Here is a 24193-nt window from a genome sequence, read left to right on the forward strand (position 1 = left end):
GACCCAACCCATATATTTAACAGGTCAATATAAAATCAAATGTTCTAGAGTCAACTCAGAAACCAATTGGGACTTTTTTTTGCCTTTTCTGTTTCAATCTATTATATATGGTATGCATGTGTCAAACATCAACATAATTCTTTCTACCTGGGGTTAATATGTAAAAATATATTCAATCATTACAAATATTTTTTATTTTAGAAAAAAATTAAAGAAGTTTATTTGGAGTGAGGGTAAACTGGTTTGGTTTCAAGTTCTATCCTAGAATCAGCCTTTTAAGTTTCCGGAGAAAACTGGCCAGTTATAGGAATAAAATCAAGAACCGAACCAATCAAGGCTGGTTTCCAAATTTTGGAACTAGAAACCATATCGGTCTCCTTGTAAATTGGCGGAGTAATGCCGATACCCGGATTAAACCAAGTCGATTGCTCATCCCCTACTCTCTACATAATCAACACAATCATGGTTATTAAATGTTTATGATAATATTAATCTATATAGATTAAATATTATAAAAACTTCTCCATGTCGACAATATGATATGATGTGATAGAAAATGCGTAATAAGAATTAGAACAAACCACAAAACGGCCATTTGACATGAAATTCAATTGGAGTCGAAGACAGATTCTTATATGTTAACAAGAATTGTCGGTTTCACGGTATTTTCAGATTTAAGGGTTAATACCATGAAAAACCCTAAATTGATACACCTGTGATAAATTTACCCAAAACTTATTTTTCGATCACAAAAATCTCAATTTGGTACACGCGTTACAATTTTACCCTAAACTAATTTTTTGACCGCCGAAAACTCCAAACCGGTACATTTGTGATAAATTTACTTTCCGTTAAATTAGATTAATACTTCAAAAAATCATAAACCGATACATCTGTAACAAATGAAGGACGGTAAAATCCCAAACCGGTACACCCGAGTGTCATTCAATTTAGAAATTTGAAGGAAAAATTTAACGGAAACTAACGGAGGGTAAAATTGTCATACCAGTTTAGGATTTTTTGTGATCGAAAAATTAATTTGTGGTAAATTTGTCATAAGTGTACCAGTTTGGGATTTTTCGTTTTATTAATCCTAAATGTTTAACATCAAAAAGTGTTTTGTTTATTTATTTATTTATTTTCTTTTATTTATGTTGATTGGTCGAAATATGTTTTACGAGTGAAAAATATGTGTGGGGAGCTTAGTTCGACAAATGTATTTCGCGCTCAATACGGGGAAAGTGCATTCTCTGTTCCGGAAAAGAGAGCAAAAATTCCCCTCGTCCTCTGGTGGCCCCCCGTCGACCGATACCAGCCGTCGATCAGGTAAATCGTGCGGCCAGCGATACTCCGCGTGACGGGCCGCGATTCCATCTCGGAGATTCCTTCCCGCTTCGGTCACACGTCACGGCTGACGTCACGGATCAAAGATCCAACGGCCAGTACCAAAACAGCCTGTCAACATCAGAGCCGTTCGTGATCGATGCGGCTCTTAAAGGGCGGAATCTGAAAGCGCAGACGCCACCGACGACGACGAGCCATGGCCACGTCCGCAAGCCATGAAGATGATGTCGCAGCTCCGCTCCTCAGTAAGAGTTTTGCTCTCCCCATTTTCTCTTCACTTTCCCTCCAACTTTCTCGCGTGATTTTCCCTTCGCTGACCTGACCGGAAAGCCTCCTCCTCTTCTTCTTCTTCTCCTGGTGGTCCGTGAGCAGTCCAGAAGGAGATCGGAGCTCATGGCACCTCCGCCGCGGCGGCGGCGGCGGCGGCGGGGCTCGCCGGTGGGGAGAGCTCCCCGATCGAGCAGGTCGCGCTCACGGTCCCGGCCGGGGACGACCCTTCCCTCCCCTCCGTCACGTTCCGCACGTTCGTCCTCGGGACCCTGGCGTGCTGCCTCCTCTCCTTCCTCAACCAGTTCTTCTGGTACCGACGCGAGCCTCTCTCCGTGACCTCCATCTCTGCTCAGGTCGCCGTCGTCCCCCTCGGTAGGCCTCGAACTCCAGAGTCCCGTTCAGTTCGGTTCGGTTCGATTCGATTAACAAGTCTCGGAGCAGATCGAATTTGACTTTCGAGACGAGGTCGCGGTCGTATGTAATCTGCATCTGTGATGTTTTTCTACGGAGTTCCATTTTGTTTTGCACGTCCACGCATTCGGTCAGACTGATGAGCGTGCCTGGCTCCAGGTCACCTTATGGCCGGAGTGATCACGAAGAGAGTGTTCTTCGAGGGGAGCAAGTGGCAATTCACGCTCAATCCGGGCCCGTTCAACGTCAAGGAGCACGTGCTGATCACGATCTTTGCCAACTCCGGCGCGGCCAGCGTCTACGCGATTCACATCATCAGCGTCGTCAAGATCTTCTACCGGAAGGAGATGTCGTTTCCTGTGGCGCTGGTCGTCGTCTTGACGACGCAGGTCTTGGGGTTCGGCTGGGCCGGGCTGTTCCGGCGGTACTTGGTGGAGCCCGCCGCCATGTGGTGGCCCCAGAATCTCGTGCAAGTCTCGTTGTTCAGGTGCGTCGGTCGTGCGTTCATTGGCAAGGGTGTTGTTTGGTGAGCATGTTTTGCCTTGAATAATTGGCAATTTCAGTAGTTTTTGTTAGGCCGTCGTTGTTTGTCACTCTTTTCATTTCTTCTTCGTTAGTTTTTGGCTAAATATAGCTTGTTTCAGACTAATTCTTTCCATTTACATTATAGTCTACATCATTGAAAGGAAACAAGACGAAAGAAAACAAACCGAAATCTTGTCTTTTCCTTTATCGTTTCTGTTCTTATGAATTTGTTTTCTACGATCTTTAACATGATCTTTTCCCATTCCTATGTCTCGATTCCATTGGTCGTTTCGTCTGAACCCGATTTCACGGGGTACTACCATTTAAATGCAGTTGATAGCTATTGAAGTCTCAAACTCTCGCGGTTCAGAGAGTTTTGAAGTCTCAGTTCACTTAAAATTCTCTTCCTATGCTGCGCAAGTGTACATATAAATATCAGCAGCAAATTGTGTCTAATGTGTTTAATTGAAAGTGTCCAAGCTTCACAGTTGGGAACTGCCATCTCTAAACAGTCATTTTTAGAATATTTATGTAGTGAGCAGGACTTTTTCCGCATGAAGATGACTACGTGTTAAGTTTCCTCTGTCCTGGTAAACAAGAAGTCACACAACAACGGCATTTGCTTTATTAGCCTTCAATCATTTTGTTTTGTTCTCTAATCTTTACGTAGTTTCTCATATAATTCCACTCATTATGCAAATGCAGAGCACTGCACGAGAAAGAGCCGAGGCCAAAAGGCGGATTGACGCGGAACCATTTTTTCCTTATAGCCTTCATCTGTAGCTTCAGTTACTATGTCTTTCCCGGTTACCTGTTTCCAATGTTGACCTCTCTTTCATGGATCTGCTGGATATTCCCTGCTTCAGTTTTAGCTCACCAATTAGGTTCTGGACTCCATGGTCTTGGGATTGGTGCAATCGGACTTGACTGGTCCAGCATCTCCTCTTATCTTGGCAGTCCACTGGCTAGCCCGTGGTTTGCTACTGCCAATATTGCTGTTGGTTTTGCCCTTGTCGTGTATGTCATCACACCTATTGCTTACTGGCTCAACATATACAGCTCCAGGACTTTCCCAATATTCTCAGATAGCCTGTTCACATATTCAGGACAAAAGTACAACATTGCAACTATCATAGACGAACACTTTCATTTAGATGCTGAGGCATATGAAAGAGAGGGTCCTCTTTATCTGAGCACCTTCTTTGCCGTGTACTATGGCATCAGCTTTGCCTGCCTTACTGCTACTGTTGTTCATGTGTTCCTCTTCCATGGAAAGTAAGTTGCATTTTTCTTTTGTATCGTTATGTGCTGCGCAAATGCTTGCTATTCATTGACTAAATTGTGAGTAGAAGAATATGGTTTATAACTTCTCTGATATGGCTGCACTCACCTGCCTTGCCAAGTAAAACTCAATTGGGAAATGTTAGCAGTGAGTTTTTTTATTTTTTTTGTGTCCTATGAACAGAAGGCAAGTTCTTTGTTCATGTATCAGCATTGTTTTGGTCATTTCTATATCCCTTGTCTATTCAATTTTTTTTAAAAAAAAAAGAAGAAGAATCCAAGTCAACTAGTCAAGTACTGCTTCAGCTCTTTGGAGATCTGTGTTATAGTTGTCTTGTCCCCAGACCCATAGTTGGCCTCGTAGGAGTGTGTTCTTCCGTTGTTGGTTATGTTCTGCTACAAATGACATTATTCTGATATGACACCACACCTTGTAATTGAACAGAGTGATTTGGTTGTTGCCAATCCAGTTGATTTCGATTTTTTTCCCCATGCTTAGATAGATGTGTTTTTTTTTTTTAGAGAAATATGGCAGCTGAGCAAGTCCGCCTTTAGTGAGAAGAAAATGGATATACACACTAAGCTCATGAGAAGATACAAGCAAGTCCCTGAATGGTGGTTTACTTGTATTCTTTTGGTAAATATTGCGGCAACCTTATTTACATGTCAGTATTTCAAGGATCAGCTTCAACTACCGTGGTGGGGTGTTCTGCTAGCATGTGCGCTTGCCATATTTTTCACCCTTCCTGTTGGAGTCATCACTGCAACGACAAATCAGGTAAAGATCCATCATGTGTAGAGCATACGTTATATGGGTCGATTAGATTGTTTATTCTCTACAGTAGAATATATTATGCAGGGAAATGATTACTATGTGCCGTTTGCTCTTACTCTAAGCTTAATACTTTACATATCCTGATGAGTTCCATGCCTGTTGGCCAGACACCGGCTTTGAATGTGATTACAGAATTTATCATTGGGTACATTTACCCTGGATATCCAGTTGCGAACATTCTGTTTAAAGTCTATGGGTACATCAGTATGAAGCAGGGGATCACATTCTTACAAGACTTCAAGCTTGGGCACTACATGAAAATTCCTCCTCGAGCGATGTTTATGGCACAGGTTAGTCTCTTGTCTTTTCCCGTCCGTGATAAGTGATAGAACTATATATATTTGTTTAATGGGTTCCTGGTGAGGGGGAAAAATGATTTCCCCGAAATTCATCTCTGTACACTTGCAATCTGCTCGAAATTGTTGTAAAACCGGTATTTCGTTCTTTTCCGTGTCTTTGCTTAAGGTAAGAATTGATCTTCTATCAGGTGATCGGTACTATTGTTGCAGCATTAGTGCATCTCAGAACGGCGTGGTGGCTCATGGATACAATCCCCGACATTTGTGACCGGGAACTGCTTCCGGCAGGCAGTCCGTGGACTTGCCCCGGTGACCATGTATTCTTTGATGCTTCAGTCATTTGGGGTCTGATTGGGCCACGCAGGATATTTGGAGATCTCGGCCACTACTCCGCCATCAACTGGTTCTTCTTGGTAGGGGCCATAGCTCCTTTCATTGTTTGGCTTGCGCATAAGGCCTTTCCGGACAAGGAGTGGATTAGGCTAATCACAATGCCGGTGCTCCTCGGCGCTACTGTACAAATGCCTCCAGCTACTGCCGTTAACTACACCAGTTGGATCATCGCCGGCTTTTTGTCCGGATTCATTGCTTACCGATACTATCGAAGTTGGTGGAGTCGCCATAACTACGTACTATCAGGTGCGCTCGATGCCGGGTTGGCCTTCATGGCGGTCCTCCTGTACTTGTGTTTGGGAATGAGGCATGTTAGCCTCAGTTGGTGGGGTGAAGATCCGGATGGATGTCCATTAGCCTCTTGTCCCACAGCGAAAGGGGTCGTCGTTGTAGGCTGTCCAGTCTTCTGATGGGAAGAATCATTTCAGGTGTGTATTGTGTAGTTTAGAGGAAATCCTTTGGGTGTGTAATTCACGAGTCTCTTGTTTATCTTGTGGATTTGTGAAACTGTAAAGTTTTCGACCGGAAGATCCTAAAATTGACAATCATCATGGCCATGGTGATTTGTATTGCATGGAAGTAGTTTAGTAATATAATTTTGTTTAAAATCCACATCTAGAACACGCACACGTGGACAATCAATTCATGATCTTCAACGTGAAGACATGACAACATTACCACTCGACTAACATATGCTTTTACAATGTAATGGTGCAACGATACCACTCGACTAACATATGCTTTACAGTAGACCTGTCAAAATGGATTAGTTATATTTAGTAAATGGGTCATAAATGGGTAGAAGTCTAATATTAATATTAAATGCGTTTATATTTTGTTATGAAAGTTTGATTTTTTTCTACAAAACAAAATTGAACTGGTTTTGTCCTCGGTTCCAATTTTTTTTTGTACCGGGAATCGATTACTCTTACTCATGATATTTCCTGTATATAGAAATCTTCGAATCAGGTCAGGCTTTCTCAATAAGTGCCATTGTCCACGCCTGTCCAAATATTCAGGCCACTCGTAGCTAGCCCCGCCCTAGGGTGCTCCGACCCGAGACGTTTCAATACATTTTCTTTAATTACGGGTGACAAGCTTGGACAATAGTTTGGATCTAATTTACGTTGTTGTTTTCATTGAGCGTTTATGTAGTGAATTTATACGTGTAATGATATCAATTCGGATCATAAAAAAAAAATGATCGATTCAATAGAGGCCGTTTGACATTTATATAAACAAATTTTCTGTTTTTGAAAGCAAAAATAGTTCTTCACGTGAAAACTTTGTTTGGATCGTGGGAAAAGTGCCAAAAAAGTCCTAAACCTTTTGCATTGGTGCCAATTTAGTCCTAAACCTTTTTTTGATGTCAATTCAGTCCTAAACCTTTTTGCATTTGTGCCAATTCAATCCTAAGTCCTAAACCTTTTGCATTGGTGCCAATTCAGTCGTAAACCTTTTGTCTTTGTGCCAATTCAGTCCTTCCGGCCAATTTTGGCCTGATTTTGCTAACGTGGACGCTGACCGGCCGGTCACCAGCGCTGACGTGGACAACTTTAATAATATATTAATTTTTTTGAATTTTTATTTATTTATTTCTTTTTTTGTTTCCCCTCCCCTCCTCCGGCCCGGTCGGCGGCGGTGGCCTCGCCGGCCGCCGGCTAGGTCGGGCCTCGCTCGGCCATGGCGAGGCTCGCCTTCGCCGTCGCTAGCGAGGGCGAGCATCGCCAGCGGCTAGGCGAGGCCCGACCTTGCCGGCGGCTGGGCGAGGCACGACCTCGCCGGATTTGGCGAGGTCGGGCCTCGACCAGCCATGGCGAGGCTCACCTTTGCCGTCGCTGGCGAGGCTCGCCCTTGCCAGCGGTTGGGCGAGGCCGCCCTCGCCGGCGACCAGCAGGAGGAGGGGAGGGAAAAAAAAATTCAAAAAAATATTAAAATATTATTAAAGTTGTCCACGTCAGCGCCGGTGATCGGCCGGTCGGCGTCCACGTCAGCAAAATCCGGCCAAAATTGGCCAGAATGACTGAATTGGCATAAATACAAAAGATTTAGGACTAAATTGGCACAAATGCAAAAGGTTTTAGGATTGAATTGACACCAAAAAAAGGTTTAGGACTAAATTGGCACCAATGCAAAAGGTTTAGGACTGAATTGGTACAAAAAAAAGGTTTAGGACTAAATTGGCACCAATGCAAAAGGTTTAGGACTTTTTTGGCACTTTTCCCTTTGGATCGTTATTGATAGGACCAATTACTTGGAAAACTATTGAGAATATAATATATCATCTCGAAAGCAAAAAAAAGAAAAAAATTTCTTTTTCATAATCAGACTATTGATTCCGTCTATTTATAGTTTTAGACTAATAAAAGAGAATTTTGATGCAAAAAAAACGCAAATCTCTTCTATTTAAGACCATGCATTTTTTTTCTTTTATTATATATACAATATGCATGTGTCAAACATGAGTACAATTCTTTTTTCTTGAGTATAATATGTCAAACATATTCAATTTCAACAAATATTTTCTAGCTTAAAAAAAAAGAATAAAGGAAATTTACTTACGGTAAGGGATAAAATGGTTCGTTTCTAGGTTTTACCCTAGAATTGGCCTTCTAGGTTCTTGGGTAAAACCGGCCGGTTCTGGGTATAATATAGGAAACTGAATTAGTCAAAACTGATTTCAAATTTTTGGAACCAAGAACCGTATCAGTCCCCCTATGAACCGACCTTGAACGGATCGGGAAGTGTCGGTTCGGGCCGATTCCTGAGTTGAACGGACCTAATTGCTCGCCCCTACTCTCTACATGACCAACACAATCATAGTCATTCTACAGTGAGCATAATAAATTATTATGATCATATTATTATGCATTCTCCTTATCAACAACATGATATGAGGAATCTTACCTTACCAAAAAAAAACAACATGATATGAGACAACAGAAAATGCTTAACTTGTATATCGACAAGAATCGGCACAAACCACAAAACGGCCATTCGACATGAATTTCAATTGTAGTCACGAAGACAGATTCGTATGTGTCAACACGAGGTATTGGTTCTACGGTATTTTAAGATTTAATTATATACATTTCAGGAAAAAAATGTTGCACCGGAGGATAATGCCGGGTGCTTTGTGATGCTTAATAGTTGTTAGTAACTGGGATCTTGAAATGCAATTGTTGATGATGAAAGGCTGAATGAATCTGTGCTTGTTCACACAATTAATTGAAAAAAGCGGTTTGCATATCAATGCACGCAATTGAAACGTGACTTCTCAACTATCCCCTGCTAAGCCATTCAACAATAATCTCTTTTGGCCCTACCTAACTATTTTGAATTTTACATACAATCAAATCACATATTCCAAACAAGTCATAAACGGAACAGTTTTTGGACTTTTTACGCAGGGATGATATCAAAACCACGCGTCCGTGACGAGTAGGGCCTTATGATCGGGTCCAAACTTTTGCCTAGACTCACTTGTCATAAAATTTGTTATTCACAAGTCGTGAGGTGGAGTTCGGTTTTTCTCGCTAAATGCCATTCGTCAAGTCCGTCCAAAAACGTCTAGGTCTCGCGCGATTAAGTCTGGCGACATCCATTGCTAAGAGCTATAGCAAATCTCGAACCTTCCCGGCCCAATTCGTAATTTAATTCACGATGCAAATCACTCGAGTCGAGAGACGAAATAATGGGATTGTGGATCTAACGGTACATTCGGCCTACCCAAGCCAACAGAGGTTCAAAAGGCAAATGCATCGTGGCTCGAGATTCTGGTCACTCATAGTTGGCCATGGCCTAGGTTGGTCTAGCCCGAGACCGTTTTGATAATTTTTCAAGCCACTCCTAAATAATCTTTTTCTTTTGAAAGCAAAAAATAGCTTAAACGGCTTGAGTAAAATCAAAATCGGTTATTGAAAAAAACAGCAAAGAACATAATCTATTCTCTCGAAAGCAAGAAAAACTTATTTTTATAATTAGAAAAGTGATTTCGTCTATTGATAATTTTATACTAATTAACGAAAATTTCGATACCAATAAAACGCAAATTTCTTCCATTTAAGATGATGCATTATTTTCTTCTTTACAATGGAATTGAACAAATTTCTCTAAAGGCATCTCCAAGATCACTCGGAAGAAAAAGATATCTCGAAATCGCAATTTTTTTATTCAAAGCTCGTCTCGTAAGTAATAGGTTTAAACATTATGAAAACATCTATGAATTTATCGATGTTCTAATTTTTTTATGCTAAAATTCACGCAATTGTAGTACTTCCTTTGATGTTCTCCTTTTTATATCGTCCTTTCAATATGTCCACGATGAAAAATGCAGCGTATGTTCATTCAACTTTTTTATATTTAAATGTTAATGTCAACACGTGTTTCTTTTATTTATATTAACTCCGTGACGATAAGAGTGCATTTGTTTCGCGAAAAAATTATTGATTTGTAAAATATTTTTTAAAAACGATCGTTTGTATTGCTTACAAAAACGAATGACCAAAAAATATTTTTATCGTCCGCAAAAATGTTTAAACATAAATTTATTATCGATGATGGAAATATTTTTCACCGGCTAATTATATAAAGCAATACAAGCGATCATTTATAAGACAATATTTTTAAAGTCATTCACCCTTTGCGAAATAATCGCAGTCTAATTTTAATTGTACATTTTACGAGTGAAAAATTTTACGGAACAACAAAATATAAAATAAATGTGTAGCTAGGAGCTTGACATGAAAAATTGGTATTCAAATAAAAATGTGTATGTTTTTTAATAAAATTGGGGCTAATTCAAAAAGAAAAAGCATCAACTTTATTTTGAGTGATAATTCTGACCCGAACTTTTTTTTATCTCAACAAAAAGTCGTAACTTTTACTTAAGTCCTAAATTTGTCCTCGACAATGTGAAATTTTCAAATTGTTCAGGTTATGTTTGGGATTTAAGTAAAATTTATTGATTTTTTATAATGCAAAAAAAAGTGTAAAGTTTGTACTGTTTTCTTTAAAAATTAGGCCAATTAGATAAATTGAAAATAAATCTCTTTGATTTGTGTAGGGGTAGAATACGACAAATGCGTCTCGCGCCTTAAGGCCGGGGGGGGGGGGGTGGGTGGAAAGTACATCATCTTCCTTTTCTATAAAAAGCAAAAATTTTTCATCGTACTCCTGGTGGTGGGGCCCGCGTTTGTCCGATTCCCGGGGAAGTTCTTTGTCCCGAGCGACTTACCAGCCGTTGATCAAATGAATTTTACGTGAGCTACACTTCACGCAACGGCCACGATCCCGTCTTGAGATTCCCGTTTCCTCCGTCACCACTGTCATCACGAACCGAATCTAAAGCGACTTTGTCATACCCGAAGTCAAAAGTCAAACCGAAGCCGCTCGTGATCAAATGATGGGATGGGCTCTTCAATGGCGGAATCTGAAAGAGCGGACAGACCCCCACCGATGACGGGTAGTGAAGAAGATGTCGCTGCTCCGCTCAGTAAGATTTGCTCTTTCACTTTCCCTCCAACTTTCTCGCGTGATTTTCCCTTCCCAGACCTGACCGGAAAGCCTCTTCTTCTTCTTCTTCTTCGTTTTCTCAGTCCGGAAAGACAACGGAGCTCATGGCTCCTCTGCAGCGACGGCGGCGGTGCTCGCCGGAGGGGAGAGCTCCCCGGTCGAGCAGGTCGCGCTCACCGTCCCGACCGGGGACGACCCTTCTCTCCCCTCCGTCACGTTCCGCACGTTCGTCCTCGGTACCCTGGCGTGCTGTCTGCTCTCCTTCCTCAACCAGTTCTTCTGGTACCGCCGCGAGCCTCTCTCAGTGACCTCCGTCTCTGCTCAGATCGCCGTCGTCCCACTCGGTAGGCCTCGAACTCGAGAGTTTAGTTCGGTTCGGTTCGGTTCAGTCTCAGAGCAGATTGAGTTTGACTTTTGAGACGAAGTTACAGTTGTGTGTAATCTGCATCTGTGATGTTTTTCTATGGAGTTCCATTTTTCTTTGTACGTCCACGCATTCAATCAGACTAATGAGCGTGCCTTCCTCTAGGTCACCTTATGGCCGGAGTGATCACGAAGAGGGTGTTCTTCGAGGGGAGTAAGTGGCAATTCACGCTCAACCCCGGGCCGTTCAACGTCAAGGAGCACGTGCTGATCACGATCTTTGCCAACTCCGGCGCGGTCAGCGTCTACGCGATTCACATCATCAGCGTCGTCAAGATCTTCTACCGGAAGGAGATGTCGTTTCTTGTGGCGCTGGTCGTCGTCTTGACGACGCAGGTCTTGGGGTTCGGCTGGGCCGGGCTGTTCCGGCGGTACTTGGTGGAGCCCGCCGCCATGTGGTGGCCCCAGAATCTGGTGCAAGTCTCGTTGTTCAGGTGCGTCGGTCTTGCGTTCATTGGCAAGTACGTTGTTTGATGAGCATGTTTTGCCTTGAAATTTTTTTAATTTTAGTTAGTTTTTGGCTAAATATAGCTTGTTTCGGACTACTTTTTTTTTTTACATGTGGATGATGCTGTGTAACATAGTCTACATCATTGAAAGGAAACAAGATGAAGGAGGACAAACTGATATCTTGTCTTTTCCTTTTTGTGTTCTTATAAATCTATTTTCTACGATCTTTAACATGATCTTTTCCCATTCCCATGCCTTGATGCCATTGGTTGATTTATCTGACCCGATTTTACGGGGTACTTCCATTTAAATGCAGTTGATAGCTATTGAAGTTCCAAATTCTCGCAGTTCAGAGAGTTTTTTAAGTCTCAGCTCCGTTTGGTTCAACTTTGAGAAAATGCAAAGTCATTTTCCCAAGGCTCTTTGGCTCAAGGGTATTTTGCTCAAAGCAAATGCGTTTGGTTGGTTACTTTTTGGTGTAGATTTTTACAAATTACTTTAAAATTAAATAAAACCAGAAAAGAAAACAATGGCACTGTTCATCTTCTTCGTTGAAGAGAGGGCTTGAGTTTGCAGCATCTCTCCCATCCCCCATTGCTCTGCAAATCCTCAATCCGAATATTAGCAGCAAATTGTGTCTATTGTGTTTGATTTGAAGTGTCAAAGATTCACAGTTGAGAACTGCAATCTCCAAACAATCATTTTTAGAATATATATTTATTTATTGTAGCGTGACTTTTTATTCATGAAGATGACTACAAGGTAAGCTGCTTCTGTCCTGGTAAACAAGGAGTCAGGCGATGACATTTGCTTTTGTTAGCCTTCAAACATTTTGTTTTATTCTCTTTTCTTTTTGTAGTTTCTCATATAATTCGACCTCATTATAATCAAATGCAGAGCACTCCATGAGAAAGAGCAGAGGCCAAAAGGCGGATTGACGCGGAACCATTTTTTCCTGATAGCCTTCATCTGTAGCTTCAGTTACTATGTCTTCCCAGGTTACCTCTTTCCAATGTTGACCTCTCTTTCTTGGATCTGCTGGATATTCCCTGCTTCAGTTGTAGCTCACCAGTTAGGTTCTGGACTCCATGGTCTTGGGATTGGTGCAATCGGACTTGACTGGTCCAGCATCTCCTCTTATCTCGGTAGTCCACTGGCTAGCCCGTGGTTTGCTACTGCCAATATTGCTGTCGGTTTTGCCCTTGTCGTGTATGTCATCACACCTATTGCTTACTGGCTCAACATATACAGATCCAGGACTTTCCCCATATTCTCAGATAGCCTGTTCGCATCTTCGGGACAAGAATACAACATTGCGACTATCATAGACGAACACTTTCATTTGGATGTCGAGGCATATGAAAGAGAGGGTCCTCTCTATATGTGTACTTTCTTTGCTGTATACTATGGCATCAGCTTTGCCTGCCTCACTGCTACTGTCGTTCACGTGTTCCTCTTCCATGGAAAGTAAGTTGCATTATATTTGCTGCGCAATTGCTTGCTATTCATTAACTAAATTGTGATGAGAAGAGTATGGTTAACTTCTCAGATGTGGCAGCACCACACCAGCCTTGCCAAGTAAAATTCAATTATGAAATGTTAGCAGTGAATTTGTTTGTGTCGTGTGAACAAAATGGCAAATTTTACGTTCATGTATCAGCATTATTTTGGTCACTTCTATATCCCATGTCTTTTCAATTAAAAAAAAGAAAAAGAATCCAAGTCAACTAGTCAAGTAGTGCTTCAGTTCTTTGAGATCTGTGTTATAGTTGTCTTGTTCCTGGACCTATAGTTGGCCTCGTAGGAGGGTGTTCTTCCTTTGTTGGTTAAGTTCTACTACAAACGACATTATTCTGATATGACACCACACCTTTTAATTGAACAGAGTTATTTGGTTGTTGCCAATCCAGTTGAATTCCAATTTTTTATTTACCATGCTCAGATAGATGATCTAGTGTTATGCTATTGTTTTAGAGAAATATGGCTGCTGAGCAAGTCTGCCTTTAGTGAGAAGAAGATGGATATACACACCAAGCTGATGAGAAGATACAAGCAAGTCCCTGAATGGTGGTTTACTTGTATTCTTTTGGTAAATATTGCGGCAACTATATTTACATGTCAGTATTTCAAGGATCAGCTTCAACTACCGTGGTGGGGTGTTCTGCTAGCATGTGCGATTGCCTTTTTTTTCACTCTTCCTATTGGAGTCATCACTGCAACGACAAATCAGGTGCAGATTCATCATTTTAAAGCACATGTTATATGAGTCGTTCTCTACAATAGAATACATAAATATGCGGGGCAATGATTACTACGTATACTTTGCTCTTACTCTAAGCTTAATACTTTGCATATTCTCATTAGTTCCATGTGTGTTGGTCAGACACCAGCTTTAAATGTCATCACAGAATTTATCATTGGGTACATTTACCCTGGATACCCAGTTGCGAACATTCTGTTTAAAGTCTATGGGTACATCAGTATGAAGCAGGGGATCACATTCTTACAAGACTTCAAGCTGGGGCACTACATGAAAATTCCTCCTCGAGCGATGTTTGTGGCACAGGTTTGTCTCATCTTTTCCCGTCCAAGATAAGTGATAGAACTATATATTAGTTTGATGGGTTCCTGGTGAGGGGAAGAAATGATTTCCCCAAAATTAATCTCTGTACACTTGAAATCTGCCCGAAATTGTTGTAAAACTGGTATTTCGTTCTTTTCCCTTTCTTCGCTTAAGGTAAGAATTGATCTTCTATCAGGTGGTTGGTACCATCGTTGCAGCATTAGTGCATCTCGGAACGGCGTGGTGGCTCATGGATACAATCCCTGACATATGTAACCGGGAGCTGCTTCCAGCAGGCAGTCCGTGGACTTGCCCTGGTGACCATGTATTTTTTTATGCTTCAGTCCTTTGGGGTCTGATAGGGCCCCGCAGGATATTTGGAGATCTCGGCCAATACTCCGCCATCAACTGGTTCTTCTTGGTAGGGGCCATAGCTCCTTTCCTTGTTTGGCTTGCGAATAAGGCCTTTCCGGACAAGGAGTGGATTAGACTAATCACAATGCCCGTGCTCCTCGGTGCTACAGTAAGCATGCCACCAGCTACTGCCGTTAACTACACCAGTTGGATCATCGTCGGATTTTTATCGGGATTCATTGCTTACCGATACTATCGAGGTTGGTGGAGTCGCCATAATTATGTGCTATCGGGTGCACTTGATGCCGGGTTGGCCTTCATGGCCGTCCTCCTGTACATGTGTTTGGGAATGAAGCATGTTAGCCTCAGTTGGTGGGGTGAAGATCCTGATGGATGTCCGTTAGCCTCTTGCCCCACAGCTAAAGGAGTCGTCGTTGAAGGCTGTCCAGTCTTTTGATCCCAAGCATCATTTGAGTTGTGGATTATGTAGCATATAAAAATCTATTATGTGTAATTCACGGACTCTTATTTATTTTGTGGATATGTGATACTGCAAAATTTGCCATCGAGAAATTGTGATATTGGCAATCATTACGGTTAATCTTTCCCATTCTTTACATGAAGATGCATGTAGTTGCCTGGCAGAACTTGCAGTAGTGTTGGACTAGTGACCTCAACGCATTGCTGTCGAAGATGATCAGACTCTTCTCCTCTCAAAACGATGATCGATGAAACGTATTCGCATTTGTCTTTCACTTCTGTGTGCTCCTGATACGGACCACGCATTTTCCGTTCTGTTTACTCCATAATTTAGCACCTTTTGTTCCTGTGTACTTTTTTCTTTATTCTTTTTATGTGCAAAATTTCTGTTTTACTCACCAAATAGAATGTATTCTTCAGATTCATTATTCAGTATTGACGAGTGGGCCTACATCTGGGTCATGAAGGCAGCAGACCGAGACATAATGTGGTGGGCGCTACCTTGGTAAATTCAGGGGCTTCAGGCAGTTTGAGGAAGCTGAATTTGCAAGCTGGCCCGCTTTCTTTCTGTCTTCATCTGCTTCTGTTCCATCAGTTTTTGACATTTATCATTTTGTTCTGACCTGTTAAACCTTAAAAGGGACCACATCTTATCCTTACAAAAACTGCAAGCAGAAAATAATATGCCGGTATCGTAGAATTACTAGAAAAACCAAATACTTTCATAGATGATGTTCTCGTCCCATATTGATTAGAGAAAGCGGGCAAAGTTCCGCGTCGCTCAACATGACATTCGGATTCATGATGGTAAGAAGTAAGTAGGACTTGACTTCGAGAAAGGTTTCTCGAGTCAATTGTTGGACAAAATGTAAGATCACGATTCTAGCTTATAATTGAATCATTCAAGATCATTTATTCAAAAATTTGAGAATTGCGTTTCTGATTATCTCTTTGACATATCTTTTCAAAAGTAAAGATCTCCAAAAGGGCAAAAGCCACTTTCCGCCACTTTCCATATCCTCTGTTCAAGGACTTGATTTCGGATATATGTTCAACTCACACTAGCTCAAATATAAGCAGTCTAGATAGTTAGGGATGAGCGGTTTTGTTTGGCAATTCAAGCCATCGCCTTCTGCTTTGGGTTTGCCTCTTGACTGGAAAGACCTCAGGAAAATTAAAGAAAGAACAGGAGTGCCCACTTGTTTGTTCATATCATGTTGAGTGGTGAGTAAAAATCTCCTACCTTAGACTTAAAGATTTCATTTATTGGGCTTCGATTCACCCCTTATTTTTCCAAATATGTAGGATGGATCGCCCACCATTGTTGCTTTTTTGGAGCTCTTATTCATTTTGATTGTGTATATGAAGATGTGCTTATGCTCGGATCTGCAGTAGTATCTATAAGTGTAGTTCCACCATATAGGTCCTTCATCGATTCATTGCTTGGTACATGAATATTGACGGTGACGAGTCGAGGGGCAAAGTGGTCGACCCATATCAGATAGCTTGACTTTTGTACGTGTAGGCTTTTGGGTCATAGGAGTATAGTGATGGAGATAGGTCACCCCAACCCTTCCCAGGACTTGTGTATTTTATATTTGCCTTGGATGTTGTAGAAAGATAATATCCACTAGCGATTGTATAAGAATGGAAGTATGCTTATTATTAAACTAGTGTGATCTCTTGTATAGATATTGTGAATGTTTAGTGTGCTTCAGCATGCGTAATAATAATTATGAGTATAAACGGAAAGGACACGTGTCGCATGTGACGTTCTGGAGCGTCACACAGGTGTTCGATCCTTACGAAAGACGAGTGAGAGAGAGTAGTGCTGACAACTAACAAGATCAAAAAAAGGTTAACTAGATGGTATGGATTTTTATGAATTGTATTAAATATATAAGTATTTTAGTGAATTGTTTGGGTATGGATTAGGTACAGTTCGGGTCAAGCCGGGCTAGGTTGGGTTGGGTTGGGTACGAGTCATTAAAGTTGTATTGCATATAAATGGGTTAATTTGAGTTGAATCATTTTTTACCCGACCCACCTATTTGGCAGTCCTGAAATTCATACTATCATCAATGTTAATTGATTTCATTATGTTTTGACAACTATATAGCCATCTCAAACTTATAGTGACATGCAGGTGGATTGTCCGGAAAACATCGAACAAAAGACTATATCTTCTTTTACTATAATGTTCGGCTGAAGTGCGAGTATTTTGAGGAACGACATCCATATTCCAACCGTGTTGAAAAGATAAAGTGAAAAGAAGTCATGGAAAGGTACACGCATCTTATACCCACAAGACAACTCCAAGCAAAGAATGACATAGGAACATGGTTAGCTTGAGGGGACAAAAAAGGCAGGTTCTTATGAATTCCTTATTCCACTGTTCTAACTTTATTTACTACTTTAAAATGTGAAATTTTTGCAAGACCGCCTGTAGTAATAATCTTAGTAAGTGGACATACTAAATGATGTGGTAGGTTATAAGTTAAGAATATAAGAAGCGGGTCACGATCACTGCCGGATAACAATTCATCACATCGCTAATATATCAGATATGCGAACTCTTCTCATCTTCGAGTCCGAACCTAGTGTCTCCTCTCTGATTCTCTCTTCTTCAAGTCCGAACTTTAACAAAATTGGTTTGGCTTGTTAATTATTTAAACTACTGATGACAAAAGCACCAGATACTTTCTTGTCCCTGGGTCAAGAATCAATTCGGAGGAGAGGCACCCGTTTGGAGAAAAGCACAGAAAGAATGAACAAAATATGGAACGCAATCAAAGAATATGTAGACAAAAAAAAAATCAATTTGGAGGCAAGGTCGGCCTCGCCAGCCCCGGTCTAGGGGATGCTCTCTCAGCCAAGGTGACGCCGACCCTGCGAGGCAAGGTAGCCTCGCTGTCGCTGGTTATCCCTTGCCTAGCGACGACGAGGTCAGCTTCGCTAGTGGTCGGTAGGGGCGAGCTTCGCCAGAGGACCTCGTCGGACCTTACCTTTGGCCAGAGGGAAGATGGGTAGAAACAAAAAAGAAAAAAAAAAGAAAAAATCAAAAACAAAAAAAAATTCAAAAAATATTAAAATATTACTACGTCAGCATTGATCGGACAGTTGACATCCACATTAGTACCGGTTTGCTAAAATTGATCGGATGGACTGAATTGACACAAATGTAAAAGGTAAATGCAATAGATTTAGGGCTTTTTGAACAATTTTCCCCACAAGCAAAGAATTAAACAAAGCTGCTTGTAGTAGAAAGAAGAGGCCAAACAAAGAAAAGTATAGAAAAATGAAGAATATATACATAGAGAGTGAATAATATGACCTCACAAATTTATTCAATCCAAGCAGACAAGCCAACTGACACACACCCACCCACCCCCTCGACCTTGCTAGAAACAAACATATTGATTACCCATGGCCGCTTCCGACACGAGAAGCTGCACGATGGTCGACGAAGCCACCGCCCAGATCCTGTCGCAGAAACTAGATATCTTGCTCTCTCGCCCGGTGTGCGCGGAGTGCTTACCGATGCATACCCGCGCGGAGGATGCCAAGGCGAAGCTGGCCAGGATCCAAGTGCACTTTTCCACTCAATGCAGACCGTCCGAAACCACGGAGTGGTCGGGGCGGCTCCGCCGAGCCATGTACGACGCCGAGGAATGCATTGACAAGTTCCACCTCAGAGAGGCCCGCGAGAGGAGCAAGGTCCTCCACATGGCCGCATGGCCGATCGCCGCGCTCGTCTCCAAGTACAAGCTGTGGAGCGACTTGTCCCTTCTGGTGAATAAGATGAAAGAGTCGTGTGATGAGAAGTTTTTGAAGGAGGAGGCCGAGGGCAAGAGCAAAGAGAAACCTGCTAGTTCATCCTCCCATGCTAGTGTTCCATGGCAAGGCCAAAAATTCGCGAGGCTGACTAGTTTCTGGGATCGGCAAGCGCCCACAAACTTCTTATGTCGCGAGGAGCAGAAGAAGGTAATAAGGAAGCGGATAGAAATAACAGAGAAGTACGAACGATGGAGTTCGATTTGGGGCGAGCAAGGAACCGGCAAGACGTTCCTCGCGAGATGGGCCTACAACCAAGCGAAGTACATGGGCTATGAGTGGCGCGCCTGGGTCCGTGTCTCGGCCGGCATGGATCCGCGGGAGCTCCTGTTGGAGATTCTGATGCAAGCCAACAATGTAGCAGGCGACGTGAAGGACCTGAATATGGATGAGATAAAGACAAAGCTGCTGCAGAAATTGGCCGAGATAAATAAATATTTCATAGTGTTGGATGACGTGCAGCCGTCCGACATACAACTCTTGCAAGAGTTACTATGGAGCACCCCGGCACTTTCGCAGGGCCACATAATTACCACAACTCAGGACAATTCGATAGCCCAGTACTCGGGAAAGCAGATCAAGCTAGAAAAATTGTCTGAAGACGAAAGCCAGAGGATGCTCGCTTGGAAGTTGCATAAAGTATCCGATGGTCAAAGTTTCTCAAATGAGGAGAAGGATATCCTAAGCAAGTGTCGTGGCTTGCCGCTTTATATATCCTTACTCGGTGGGTTTCTGTCCAATGTTGGAGAGGATGAACGCACAGCGTTGGCGAAAGAGGGTTCTATGACGACATTGTTGGATATACTGCAATTGAGTTGCCATAAATTACCAGTCCATCTAAAACCGTGCTTCATCTACATGGCTTTGTTCCCCGTAGGATTCCCTATTCCGACAAGAAGGCTAGTGAGGCTGTGGTTGGCTGAGGGATTATTAGATTTGCATTGTCAAGACATAGAAAGGGAAAGGATAAGGCAACCCGAGGATGTGGGAGAGACGTTCATTCTGGAGCTCGCGGATAGGAATGTGATCGATGTGGTGAGCTGGAGGAAGGATGGATCCCCAAAAGCTTGCCAAATGCTCACCTCTCTGTTTGACATGATCTGCCCAATCGCGATGAGCACAGGGTTCCTCCACATACATGCCACTAGCAAGTCGAAAGACGGGAGCGAAGGTGACTCAATCAGCCAGCAACAACAGCCGGCAGCCCAACTGCGAGAAAGAACCAAGATTCGGTGGCTTGCGGAGCACACGAACATAGTCACAGACAACCTCGACAGCAACTACCCCGATTTGAACCTCGGCCACGTCCACTCGTTTCTGTCGTTCTACCAGAGGAGAGGCATGCTCACCAAAGACATCAGCACGTTTCTAAGGAAGACAACGTCCAAGACTGGCTATAGCTTGCTAAGGGTGCTTGATTTGGAGGGTGTGTATAAGCCATACTTGCAAGGTGTGCTCCACAAGCTGGTGCTCCTAAGGTACCTAGGATTGAGATCCACGGTGTTGGACTCGATCCCGAGTGCCATTGCAGATCTGCACCATCTCGAGACTCTCGACATAAAGCACACCAACATCACTTGGCTGCCGAGTTCCTTGTGGAAGGCGAGGAAATTGAGGCACCTGCATCTCAACTGGTTCTACATCGACTTGAATAACATCCTCAAGGCTTGTAGCAACAATGTCATGGCCTTGACTCAACTCCAAACCTTAAGCGGGCTGGTTATCGGTGAGGTCAAGGAGAACTTGATGAGGGACCACATGGACAGCTTGACCACGCTCACCACGCTCAAGCTTTTCTTGCAACGCTCGGGTGGGGACACGTCAGGCGCCGTAGGAAAAGCAGTAGCCGATTGGATTAGCTTCAGGCTCACCAATCTCCAGTCCTTGACCTTTGGGGTGATCCAAGCAGCCGAACCGAAGAAAGAAGCCAACCCCGCGGAAGAAGCTGAACCCGCGAAAGGAGCCCACCCCACAAAAGAAAAGCCCGCGAAGAAAGAATCGAAGCCCACGAAGGAAGAGTCCAAGCCCGCGACATTGCCGATGGGCCCGTTACCGGAATTGTCGTTGGCTAACCAACATCACGACCTGTTGGAGCTCTACTTGCTGGGCCAACTCAACAAACCCATCTGGACACAGCTCTTGCCAGTCTCGCTCCGGGTTTTGACTTTGTCGGGTTCAATGGTGGAAGCTCACAGGATGCCCGAGTTGGGAGTTCTCCTGAGGAACCTGAGGACACTCAGGCTGTTGGCCAATTCTTTCGTAGGCACTAGACTGACGTTCGTCAAAGACGGGTTTCCAAGCCTCAATATCTTGAAGATTTGGAAGCTGCCTGAGCTTGATACGGTGATCATCGAACAAGGAGCAATGCCACATCTCAAAGAACTCGACTTTAGGCGCCTCGATGTGTTGAAGAATGTCCAAGGGATCAAGGAGTGTAAGGAATTGGAGAATATATGGGAGGTAGTCAAAAAGGGTTCTCCGGGTTTTGTTGACCATATGAAGATCGACATGGGAACAGAAACGAATGCGTACAAAATAGAAGATACCGAGACACCTGAACTTACGGACGACGACATCAGGTATGGGACAATATTAAATCTCAAACATGTTCTTTACACATGATGATGAAAATGTTTTTACAGGCTCGATAATTCCCTTGACTCATTCCACCAGACCAAGTCATTACATATTACGAATTTGTGAAAGTTATAGCAAGTCCTACTAAAGAGCACAATTTTTCTGCACCGTAAACTATGACATCACTCGTAGAAATGAGTCTGTATAATACTTTTTTCCAATTATTATCACAATATAAAATAACCATGACGTATTATTCAACCTTTGTGGAACCCTATGTTGGATTCAAAAGTAACCTTTGGAACCAACCTCGCTCTCCATAGTTTATGCATGTGGAGTGAGCTAGCTTTTCACCTAGCTCTCATACAAGACGCCGAAGAAGAGATAATGAGATTTCTTTACACTAATTAAGACCTCTCGTTTGCGTTCCGTATCATATAATTCAAGAAAAGAAGCTTCTTGTGTGGGAATAAAATCTACAGAGTTGCTTTCTTTTCACCGTCGGGAGTATTATTTGGCAATCTCTGTGCGTGTTCAATTGTGAATTTTACTTATTTTAATGGTTTCTCATTTCCTACAGGGATGACAATAATTAGGCGACGGCTTCTCCTTGAATACAAGCTACTACAATGATCCTCGGAGCTAAACGTATGTATATATTCCACCAACCCCCCAACAACCACCCCCCCCCTTTCTCTCTCCCAAAGTATGCGAAGAAACAATTTCATGTAATGGTTGTATTATGTGATGAATTGACTTGATGACATTCGCGTAAAGCAAGATACTCTTTCATCGGTCCTAGGCGTCTATGTTATATGCTCAGTCCAATGAGGTAAGAAAAGCACTAGAGCCACACACAAAAAAAAAGGGCTTAAATGAAGATCAGGGAGTCACAATTGATGAGCGCATGCCACATGAGTCATGAGCTAAATATCTAAATTAATCAAAATTAATCAGCCACAAGCTTTTAAATGGCAAAACATATAAGAGCTATTTTTTAAGATCACCTCGAAAAGAGTCGTCTCGAAATCGCCCCTTTTTGTATTCAATCCTACTCCTGTAAGTAATAGATTTAGGAAATCACCAACATATATGAATTCTCGAGGTTGTAATATGATTCGTGCTGAAATTCATTTAATTCTTTTGGTATCCTTATATGTTGTCCTTTAAATATGTGCACGACGAATAATGTACTGTGCGAGCCGTGAAGATGTCTCGGCTCCGCTCAGTACTTTCCCTCCAACTTTCTCGGGAATTTTCCCTCCTTCTTCTTCTTTTCTCGTGATTCGTGAGCAGTCCAGAAGGAGATCGGAGCTCATGGCTACGGCTCCTCTTCGGTATCCTAGAATTACTAGAAAAACCAAATACTTTCGTAGATGATGTTCTCGTCCCATATTGATTAGAGAAAGCGTGCAAGTTCCGCGTCGCTCAACATGACATTCGGATTCGTGATGGTAAGAAGTAAGACAGACTTGACTTCGAGAAAGGTTTCTCGAGTCAATTGTCGAACAAAATGTAAGATCACAGTTCTAGCTTATAATGGAACCATTCAAGATCATTTATTCAAAAAATGAGAATCGCGTTTCTGGTTATCCCTTTGACATATCTTTTCAAAAGTAAAGATCCCCAAAAGGGGCAAGGCCACTTTCCATATCCTCTGTTCAAGGACTAGATTTCGGATATATGTTCAGCTCATACTAGCTCAAAAATAAGCAGTCTAGATAGTTAGGGATGAGCCGTTTTGTTTAGCAATTCAAGCCATCGCCTTCTGCTTTGGGTTTGCTTCTTGACTGGAAAGACCTCAGAAAAATTAAAGAAAGATTAGGAGTGTCCATTTGTTTGTTGGTATCATGTTGAGTGGTGAGTGGATTTCCTACCTTAGATTCCGAGATTTCATTTGTTGGGCTTTGGTTCACTCCTTATTTTTCCAAATATATAGGATAGATCGCCCACCGTCGTTGCTTTTTTGGAGCTCCTATGCATTTTGATTGTGTATATGAAGATGTGCTTATATTTGGATCTGCAGTAGTATCTATAAGTGTAGTTCCACCGTATAGGTCCTTCATCGATTCCTTGCTTGGTACATGAATATTGACAGTGAAGAGTCGAGGGGCAAAGTGGTCGACCCGTAGTGGATAGCTTGACTTTTGTACGTGTAGGCTTTTGGGGCATAGGAGTATAGTGATGGAGATAGGTCACCCCAACACTTCCCAGGACTTATGTATTTTATGTTTGCATTGGATGTTGTAGAAAGATAATATCCACTAGCGATTGTATAAGAATGGAAGTATGCATATTATTAAACTTGTGTGATCTCTTGTACGGATATTGTGAATGTTTAGTGTGCTTCAGCATGCGTAATAATAATTATGAGTATAAACGGAAAGAACATGTGTTGTGTGTGACGTTCAGGGGCGTCACATATGTGTTCGATCCTTACGAAAGACGAGTGAGAGAGAGTAGCGCTGACAACTAACAAGATCAAAAAAAGGTTAACTAGATGATATGGATTTTTATGAATTGGATTAACTATATAAGTATTTTGGTGAATTGTTTGGGTATGGATTAGGTACGGATCGGGCCGGGTCAGGTACAAGTCATTAAACTTATATTGCATATAAATGGGTTAATTTGGGTTGA

The 24193-nt window shown here is 42.3% G+C and overlaps 3 protein-coding genes across 5 annotated transcripts; all 3 read left to right on the forward strand.

Moving 5' to 3' along the window:
- Positions 1–1443: 1443 nt before the first annotated feature.
- Positions 1444–5966, forward strand: LOC115665497 (oligopeptide transporter 7-like). Of its 3 annotated transcripts, none has more exons than XM_056320435.1 (7): positions 1444–1595; positions 1717–1986; positions 2185–2512; positions 3256–3825; positions 4354–4609; positions 4774–4956; positions 5154–5966. In XM_056320435.1, exons 1-7 carry the CDS (start codon positions 1541–1543, stop codon positions 5766–5768), a joined length of 2277 nt encoding a protein of 758 aa, XP_056176410.1. In that variant the 5' UTR covers positions 1444–1540; the 3' UTR covers positions 5769–5966. The 3 variants fall into 3 exon arrangements, with proteins under 3 accessions (XP_056176410.1, XP_056176411.1, XP_056176412.1); XM_056320436.1 differs by having other exon boundaries at positions 1511–1589; XM_056320437.1 differs by lacking the exons at positions 1444–1595; positions 1717–1986 and adding an exon at positions 2066–2088.
- A 3715-nt stretch (positions 5967–9681) lies between these two features.
- Positions 9682–15417, forward strand: LOC115666066 (oligopeptide transporter 7-like). Its single transcript, XM_056320593.1, has 7 exons — positions 9682–9695; positions 10924–11216; positions 11402–11729; positions 12643–13212; positions 13720–13975; positions 14129–14311; positions 14505–15417. The coding sequence occupies exons 1-7, from the start codon at positions 9682–9684 to the stop codon at positions 15117–15119; spliced, it is 2259 nt and encodes a 752-aa protein (XP_056176568.1). The 3' UTR covers positions 15120–15417.
- Positions 15418–18374: 2957 nt separating this feature from the next.
- Positions 18375–22227, forward strand: LOC115669330 (disease resistance protein RPM1-like). The gene is made up of 2 exons (XM_056320433.1): positions 18375–21555; positions 22134–22227. The coding sequence occupies exons 1-2, from the start codon at positions 18569–18571 to the stop codon at positions 22147–22149; spliced, it is 3003 nt and encodes a 1000-aa protein (XP_056176408.1). The 5' UTR covers positions 18375–18568; the 3' UTR covers positions 22150–22227.
- The last annotated feature ends 1966 nt before the right edge of the window (positions 22228–24193 follow it).

This window comes from Syzygium oleosum, unplaced genomic scaffold (genome assembly GCF_021117445.2).
Source record: "Syzygium oleosum isolate NSW1041296 unplaced genomic scaffold, Sole_v2.1 Sole_v2.20, whole genome shotgun sequence".
NCBI lineage: Eukaryota > Viridiplantae > Streptophyta > Magnoliopsida > Myrtales > Myrtaceae > Syzygium > Syzygium oleosum.